The 8653-nt window shown below is 51.3% G+C and overlaps 1 protein-coding gene across 2 annotated transcripts in view; it reads right to left on the minus strand.

Annotated features, from left to right (window-relative positions):
• Window positions 1-2744: 2744 nt before the first annotated feature.
• Window positions 2745-8653, minus strand: part of Eya2 (EYA transcriptional coactivator and phosphatase 2) — a 154634-nt gene continuing 148725 nt past the window's right edge. For both annotated transcript variants that reach the window (XM_005362877.3, XM_026787031.1), the window contains 4 exons: window positions 8336-8450; window positions 7543-7664; window positions 5243-5343; window positions 2745-3386 (listed from right to left, as the gene is read on the minus strand). In XM_005362877.3, coding sequence (XP_005362934.1) covers window positions 3306-3386; window positions 5243-5343; window positions 7543-7664; window positions 8336-8450 — 419 coding nt within the window. In that variant the 3' untranslated portion in view covers window positions 2745-3305. The remainder of the gene's footprint in view (window positions 3387-5242; window positions 5344-7542; window positions 7665-8335; window positions 8451-8653) is intronic.

Consider the following 8653-nt stretch of genomic DNA (forward strand, 5'->3'; position numbering starts at 1 on the left):
CATCCATCCATCCATCCATCCATCCATCCATCCATCCATCCATCCACCCATCTATCCTGTGTCTGTCTGACTGTCCCACACTCCACTCCACATTGCTAACTGTGAACCTTCTTACACTCTGCTTCCATTTAGCTTCCTGTCTGATCCATAAGCCATCTGACATCTGTATACCCAGCCACCACTGCACTGCTCTCAGTGACCCATCAGCCTTGGGATGGGGGGCCAAATGGCATAAAAAGGAGACAGTGAGCTGAGCACCAGCATTCATCTCTCGACTTCCTGACTGTGGTTGAGTGTGACCAGCCGCTTCCAGCTGTGAATAAGATACACCCTCCCTTAGGTTGTTCTTGTGCATTTTGTCCCAGCAACGAGGAAACATGCCTTCCAAAGTGACTCATTGCTCATTTGTTCCCACTCCACCATCTATCCATTATTTTTTTCTTTCTTTTTTAAAGATATATTTATTTATTTTGGATTTTTCGAGACAGGGTTTCTCTGTGGCTTTGGAGCCTGTCCTGGAACTAGCTCTGTAGACCAGGCTGGCCTCGAACTCCCAGAGATCCGCCTGCCTCTGCCTCCCGAGTGCTGGGATTAAAGGCGTGCGCCACCACCGCTGGCAAGATTTATTTATTTATTTATTTTGTATACAGCATTCTGCATGCCTGTATGCCAAAAGAGGGCACCAGATCTCATTATAGGTTCCTGGGAGGCACCATGTAGTTGCTGGGAATTGAACTCATGATCTCTGGAAGAATAGCTAGTGCTCTTAACCTCTGGGCCATCTCTCCAGCCCTTATCCATTATTTCTAACCATTAATCCAGCCATTGTCCCTCTGTTCACTTCATCACCCAACCGCTCATCAGCTCCCCACAACCTTCTGTTCATCCATGCGCCCAGGATCTATCCAGCCCTTGCTTGGCACTCAACAGAGGTACCTATCCATCCATTCATCTTTGTCTTCCAGCGGCTCAAGTAGCCGTTCACTTGAGCATATACCCACTCCTGACCCTTCTGCTTAACCGTCCAACGGCCATGACCCACCTGACCACACACCAGCCATCTCCAGCTCCACGGCCACTTAGGGATAAATACTGAGAAGTGTGCTGTTAGGTGATTGTCATCATGTGACCACGACGGTGCCCTGGTTTGCTTTCTGCTGCTGGGTGAAAGCACTGACCAAAAGCAACGTAAGGAAGGAAAGGATTTTTTCAGCTCACACTTCCAGGTCACGGTCCGTCAGCGAGAGAAGTCAAGGCGGGAGCGTAGATGCAGGAACTGAAGTGGAGACCATGGAGGAACTCAGCTTACTGGCTTGCTCAGCTGCCTGTCTTATATTGTCCAGGCCCACCTGCCTGGGGATGGCACCGCCCATAGTGGGCGGGGCCCTCCTACTTGAATCTGCAATTAAGAAAAGGCCTTGCAGGACTCGCCCACAGGCCTTTTTGATCAGGCCAATTCTTCCTTTCCAGGTGACTAGGTTTGTGTCAAGTTGACAGCTGAAGCTATGCCATATGGCATGCGATCCTACGAGACCACTGTTGCGCGTGCCTTCCTTTGTCTACCGAAATATTCTGTAATGTAATGTAGAGTCTAATCAGGAAGTGCCTAGCACACTTGCTGACAGTCTTCTGGTGACAATCCTCTAGTTCAGAGGCTCCCATGACAAAGTCCATCTCCTTTAGTGTGGCTCCAGGGATCCTGGATTTTCCTTCACGGAGGAGCCCATGTGTCAGTCAGATGGACTTGGTCCTGCGCAGCAACATGCTCACAGTGCCTCAGCACCTCTCTGATGTCCTTCCTGCCCTGGACACCGGCTCATTAACCTATATCTTGTCTTCATCAAAGCCAAGGCCCATGACGAGACAGATGAATTTGGCGTTACTATAGAACATTTGGCAGCTCACTACCCTTTCCCTAGGTTGTTTGGTAATAGCTCACCATTACTGGGGGCTTCCTTTGGGGGACCAGCCCCTCAGCTGTCTGTCCTTGAGCAAATCCAGCCAGGAGGACTAGAGCTCCCAGAAACAAAGTCATTGTCTGATCGGGAGCTTCCATTAAAAGCTGGCTCACAGTGTAGACCTTGCTGAGAGTTGGAGCACTGTGGGTCCAGAGCCCAATTACAGTTTCTCTTAGGCTATCCTTAGTCCCCCCAAACAGCCATTTCTTGTACCCAACTGTGCCTGACCTAACATCTTTGTGAACAAGAGTTGAAACCTTTGGAATGCGTTGACAGATCACGGGTTCCACCAGAGGGAAAGCTGAGCATCAGACAGCAGGAGGCCAGCAGGAGAGGTCGCCTAGCTCTGCAGCAACCTGTCCTAGCTCTGACACTACCCCCCAGTGCGCATTTAAAGATGTCTGAGTTTATGACCTTCTTTGTTCTGCTGTTATGAGACTTCATGAAACTGTCACCGTGCTGGGATATGGAATTTGGGGTAATCTAATGTGTACCCCTGGGCCGAGGCCACTCTTATTTGGCGGCAGAACAAACTGTCTTGTATGTCCTTTGAGGTGAGAGCTATGTGTTTCGTTTTAATGCCAACATCCCTAAATCTAGCTTCTTGGACAGAACAGGACTCAGATTTGGTCAAGGAGATGCAGATACTGTGTGCTGTAGCTGAGGCCTCTTCCCCAGGTCACTGAAAGCAGTTCAGGTTCAAACTGGATTTTATTATTTTGCAACTTGAAAAGGTCAACACGTGGAAGCCTAAACAACAGGTAAAAGTCACCACAATCGTCCACCTTCAAATGTAAACTTGGCTTTATTTAATGCCTTTATCCATCAGCACAGAGTACCTCTTCCTTCCCGGGGTCCCCCTTTTCCTACAAAATAAGATGGCGGCATAAGGCACGCGCGCACTGTCCACATAACATCAGGGAGGGGCTTGGAAAAATGAAAAGTAAGCAAGAGGCATCCTCACAGCCCCAGATGGCCTCCCTCACCAACGTCCACTGAATGACTGTCCCTGAAGCACAGAACTGGGAACCACCGCACAGCCAGTGTAGAACCCCAAACCAGACTAACAGCCAAGAAACCACAGCACAGGGACCAGCGGGTGACGTGAGGGATGGGATCGTCCATAAATAAAAACAAGAATCCAAGATGAGCTGCCCCCGTGCCCTCCCCAGCTGACCCTCCCTCATCTGGGCCTCTGGGTTTCACAGCCTGACTCTGTCCCCAAGGGAAGAGAACACCGCCCCCTGGTGTCGGGCCCCTACCCAGAATTTGGTGTCTAGGGCTCTCATGGAGTGAGATGCCGGGGCCCGGTGGTGGGTGGCAGGCGGGGGCTGCCCCTCCCCACTGCTATAGATACTCCAGTTCCAGGGCGTGCCTCAGAGCCTCTAGGTCAGCATGGCAGGATATCCTCCAGAAGGGCATGTTGTGCTACGGCAGAAAGCGTCCGGTTAGGCGTGTTCATACAAGCTGCCCAGCCAGCCTGGAGGGTCCCAGAGCACCGGCAGGCCCCATGTGCCCAGCATCCCTCAGTGAGGCCCAGCCTCTCTGCTCCCCCAGGAGCACAGCAGGTGCAAAACATCTTGAGAGGCAGCCTCTGTTTGGGTGGCAGTAGATGGGTTGGGGTGGCCCAGAGACTGGTGTAGGTTTGTATCGGGCCTTGAAAGAAGAATGGGAGTTTCTGCTCTACTGGTGCCTGAAGGGGAGGGTATCCCAAGAAGGGTATTGCTGGGCCAGTGAAGAATGTCAGCTGGCTTCCTCTATGGCTTTCCAACTTGTTTCCTGAGACAGGGTTTCTCACTGAACTCAGAGCTCAGCTAGACTGGGATTCACCTTTTTTTCTTAACGCCCCCTCCCAGTGCCCAGAAACACACACACACACACACACACACACACACACACACACACACACACACTCACTTTTTACAAAGATATAGAGACCGTGAACTCAGGCCCTCATGTTCACGCGGCAGGAACCACCCCTCTATCTGCTGAGCCATCTCCCCAGCCCTGCGTGGTGAACTTAAAGTCTGGAAGACACACTTTGAAAAGGCTTTCTTCCCAGAGTGCCCGTAGCCCTTCTGGAGCCTGGGCAGCTCCCTGATCTCTCCTCCAGCCCTGCCCTGCCTGCCGCGGCAGCACCCTTGCCTACAAATCTTCAGCTCACTTCTTTTCTCCCTGCTGCCTGCTCGGCTCACACGCTGTCCTGTCTTTGTTCATTTCTCAGTGAGGCCTGCCTTGACTGCTACCTGGGCCTGTCACCTGCCCCCTCACCCAACTAATCCCTATGTCTAGTCTCTGCTTCATGCCCCCCTCCCACCCAAGCTATTGTTATCTCCTGTATGCATGTTGCATGCACTTCGGGTCCTCAGTCTGTGTGCTGGCTGAGTGGTGGGTAGCATACAGTAGGTGCTCAGTCTGTGTGCTGGCTGAGTAGTGGGTAGCATACAGTAGGTGCTCAGTCTGCGTGCTGGCTGAGTAGTGGGTAGCATACAGTAGGTGCTTAGCTAATACAGCCCTCATACTGGCTGCAGCATCAGAGGCCATTGTTCTGTGACAAGAGGGGACAAGGGCAATTGGAGGAAGAAGATGGCAGCTGTGGGCCCTAGGTCAGGGGACCTAGCTGTGCTGGGAGGGACAGGACCGCAGTCATTCTGTCCAGGAGAGAATAGCAGGGCGGCCTCCTGGGCCTTGCTTCTTCTCTTTCCCTGAGGGACCCTAAACACATTTGCATTTCCTTGGGATCTGTTAAATGGCAGTGAGGGGAGAAAGCAGGTCCCTGAATTAAGCTTAGGGACATTAACTAGGAGCTTGCCTGGCCTTGGGGTGGGGGAGGCAGCTCTCTGGGGTGCTGTTGACAGGGCCAGATCCAGGGTCCGGGCAGCTGTTTCTTTTCCAAAAAGGCCCCTGTGCTCTGCTGGAGGCTGAGATCACAGATGTGGGATTGTCTTTTTCATTAGCCTAATGCTGCCTTTATTAGCTGGGAAGCGTTCTTGGAACCTGCCGCCCCTGAGCACGAAATAAAATGCCCGCACGTGCGTTGGCCCTGCTGATCCACAGTGTCCCTGGGGTCCAGAACCGGGCCAGGATGCCAGGGGCAGTGGCCAGGGCCATAAGGGGGATTTGTGGGAGGAAATTACTCAGGACGGATCTGCAAGACTGAGCCGCCTAGGAGAGCAGAGCCCGTGTGTGTGTGTGTCTGTGTGTCTGTGTGTGTGTGTCTGTGTGTCTGTGTGTGTGTCTGTGTGTCTGTGTGCTGCAGGCATGCCGCCCAAGGCCGCAGGTACCTTCTTGGCTCCTTGCTCTTCTTCTACCCCGTCACCTATCACGATGTAGACAGCTTTGCGGCCAAATCTCTGCATGATTCTCTCGAAGCAGCTCTCCTTGCCTGCGCGGAGTGGAGAGGAAGAGAGGAGATCAGAGCTCCGAGTTCCCACAAAGGATGAAACAGTGTAGGTGGCAGCTATCCAGGACAGCCACTGCCACCCTGTCATCTGTCCTACAGCAAGCTCAACACTGCCATTAGCTTCACTGGAAGGCGGCCAACTCCAGCCACCCAGAGAATCTGAGCAGCTTGTCCCAGGAAGAGCCTGAGCAGGGTAGAAGGCAGGTTCTTGTCTATGACGCTGCTGTTTGGGCCTTGGCAACGTACACTAACAAAGAACCCGCTGTCCTGCCTCTTTAGTCCCTATTATTGCAAACCCAAAATGTACAATAGCAAAAATGTTATATTGTTGCCAAGTGTGTGGTGGGACAGGCTTGTCATTTCAGCTACCTGAAAGGCTGAGGCAGAAAAAAACACAAGTTTAAAGCCGGTACTAGGGTGTTGAAGGCCAGAGTAGTCAACTTAGTGAGCCCCTATCTCAAAATAAAAAATAAAGCTAGGAGGACTGGGGATGTAGCTCAGTGGTAGAACTTTTGCCTAGAGTGAGCAAGGAGCTGAGTTCAATTCTCAGAACCACGGAAAATAATCATACTGTTGTTTGCCCACAATGAAAAGTTAAAAAGAAAGGAAAATGGAGCCAGGTGGTGGTGGCGCACGGCTTTAATCCCAGCACTCTGGAGACGGAGGCAGGTGGATCTCTGTGAGTTTGAGGCCAGCCTGGTCTATGGTCTGCAAGAGCTAGTTCCAGGACAGGATCCAAAGCCAAGAGAAACCCTGTCTCGAAAAAACAAAACAAATAAACAAACAAAACAAAACAAAAGGAACAATGACTTAGCTGGTAAGAATGCTTGCTGTGTAAGTATGAGGACCCAGGTTCAGATCCTAGCACCCATGTAACAAACCAGGCATTGTTCTTTACATACCCACGCATGCACACTCACGCCACGCCCACATGTGTGCATGCTGACGGGGCTGCTGGCTTGCTAGCTGCCAGCCTAGCCTAAATAAATAAAAAACAAATGAGCCCAAGGCCCAGGTTCAGGGAGACACCTGATTAAAAAACGGAGTTGGAAGGAAAGCGATAGAGGAGGCTCCCTGATGCCCTGTGGCCTCTGCATACACAGGCATGTGTACGTCCGTGCACACATACATGTGTACATACAACACACAAAATGCATCACACACACACACACAAAATAAAAGAATGCAATTTAAAAATAAATAAATAAAACCATCCCAACTAACTAGATTTTGTGTGTATGTGTGGTGTATGCATGTATGTTTGGGTGGGTGTGCATGGGTGCTCTTGCCCATGTGGGTGCTGTGGAGGCCAGAGGTCAATGTCCACTGTCTTCCAGATCTCTCTCCACCTTATTTTTTGAGAGAGGGTCTCTCACTGAACTTGGAGCTCTTCAATTCATCTAGGCTGGCTGGCTGTGCCTGCTCAGTCCTGGGGTTACAAGCATGTAAGCTATGCCTAGTTTGTTTTGTTTTTTGTGTGTGTGCTTTTGTTTGGTTTTCTTGAGACAAGGTCTTACTATGTAACCTTGACTGGCCTAGAACTCGCTGTGTAGACTAGGCTGTCCTCAGACACACAGGGATCCACGTGCCTCTGCCTCCTGAGTGTTGGGATCAAAGTCTTGTGCTACCATGTCCAGCGCTTTTTCGGGTGGTCACTGGGCATCTGAACTTGGGTCCTCATGCTACCCTCTAGGCCTTCTCCCCAGACCTAGGTTTGTTATCTTTTCATAGTTTATTATTTTTATTTTATATGTGCATTAGTATTTTGCCTGCATGTATGTCTGTGTGAGGGTGTCAGATCCCCTGTAATTGGAGTAACAGATAGTGGTGAGCCGTCATGTCGGTGCTGGGAATTGAACTCTAGAAGAGGGGCCTGTACTCTTAACTGCTCAGCCATCTCTCCAACCTTTAGGTTTATTTTTTTCAGTCCTGTGCATTTGGAACATAAGAATTAAAAAGTGAGCCTCCTCATAAGAAAAAGAAAGTCACCACCATTCCTGGCTTTGTCGAGAAACTCAACTCAGCAAGGGGCTGAGAGCAAACAGGGCTCTGATTCTTGTCTCGCCAGACCCATGCTCAGAGGTCAGCTCCATTGTTGGAGGGTCTGGGGGTTGTTTGAGGCCTGAGCCCTACTCGCTGGGGGTGAGAGTTCCTTCCGTGCCCGACCCCAGCCCCTCCTACCTGTCTTGGTAGCACTGTAGATGTTCTCAATGGGGAATACGGAGCCCAGGCCGTACAGCAGGACCTTGGCCAGGGCTGGGATCAGTTGCGTAGTGGTGACCAACACATTGACACAGTTGGGTCTGGGGAACAAAGGCAACTTTATGTCAGACCCAAAGGCACTACCAGGTCATTCCTGAAGCCACGGGTGAGTTATAGCAGGATCTAGGGGCAGGGTATCATCTGGCTGGGCTGCCTTCAGGTAAGGTAAGTGCCCAGGGACACTGTTGCTGCTTCTGGCCTGAGGCTGCCTGACCTTGGTGTGCAGTGGGGTGGTGCCTTCCTTATTCATTCATTTATATGATTTTGAGACAGGATCTCCCTGTGTAGCTCTGGCTGGTCTAGAACTGGCTCCGTAAACCAGGCTGGCCTTGAACTCACAGAGATCTGTCCGCTTCTGCCTCCTGAGTGCTGGGATTGAAGGTGTGCCTCAGTTTCCTTCCTTCCTTAGAAGCAAGAATCTATTTTAAGAGCTGCAAGTTCATTGGTTACAAGGCTCCAGGCCATGTGACACAGAACAGATATGGGCCTGTCTGGACAGGTGAGGGCCGACTTCCACAGAATAGCACAGTTCTGAGCCTGAGGTAAGCGGTCTCAGATACTCCCAGCAGGTGTCCACTGGGCCTTGAAGAGTTAAGTTCTAGCCCACCCTGGGAAAACAGCAACTGAGAGTTGGGAAGGCCCCTCCATGTGTCCTGCCAAGTGAGGGAATGAAGATGTCACCACTGTGCACGGGGGATGGGTGGCCACTTGCCGAGAGTTGATGAGGTTGAGGGCCTTCAGGGAGTGGGTGAGCCAGAGGTCAGTCAGGGCCTCCAGCTCGGCGCGCAGCTGCAGCCACGTCTCTCTTTTGGGAGCGCCTATCAAGCCTGCAGTAAAGGGAATAAAGAAGACATTCTCATGTTAGAAAAAACTCGGGGGGTGCGGGGAGACTAGTGGAGCTCAAATCATTCACGGTCAACTCAATTTCACCAATCTTCTTCATCCTCAGAACATCCACTATTTATCCATCCAACTATCTGCCCAGCCACCATCTAATCCACCCAACCATCCACCTATCCATCCACCCACC

Source organism: Microtus ochrogaster, linkage group LG8, assembly GCF_000317375.1.
Source record: "Microtus ochrogaster isolate Prairie Vole_2 linkage group LG8, MicOch1.0, whole genome shotgun sequence".
In the NCBI taxonomy this organism is placed as follows: domain Eukaryota; kingdom Metazoa; phylum Chordata; class Mammalia; order Rodentia; family Cricetidae; genus Microtus; species Microtus ochrogaster.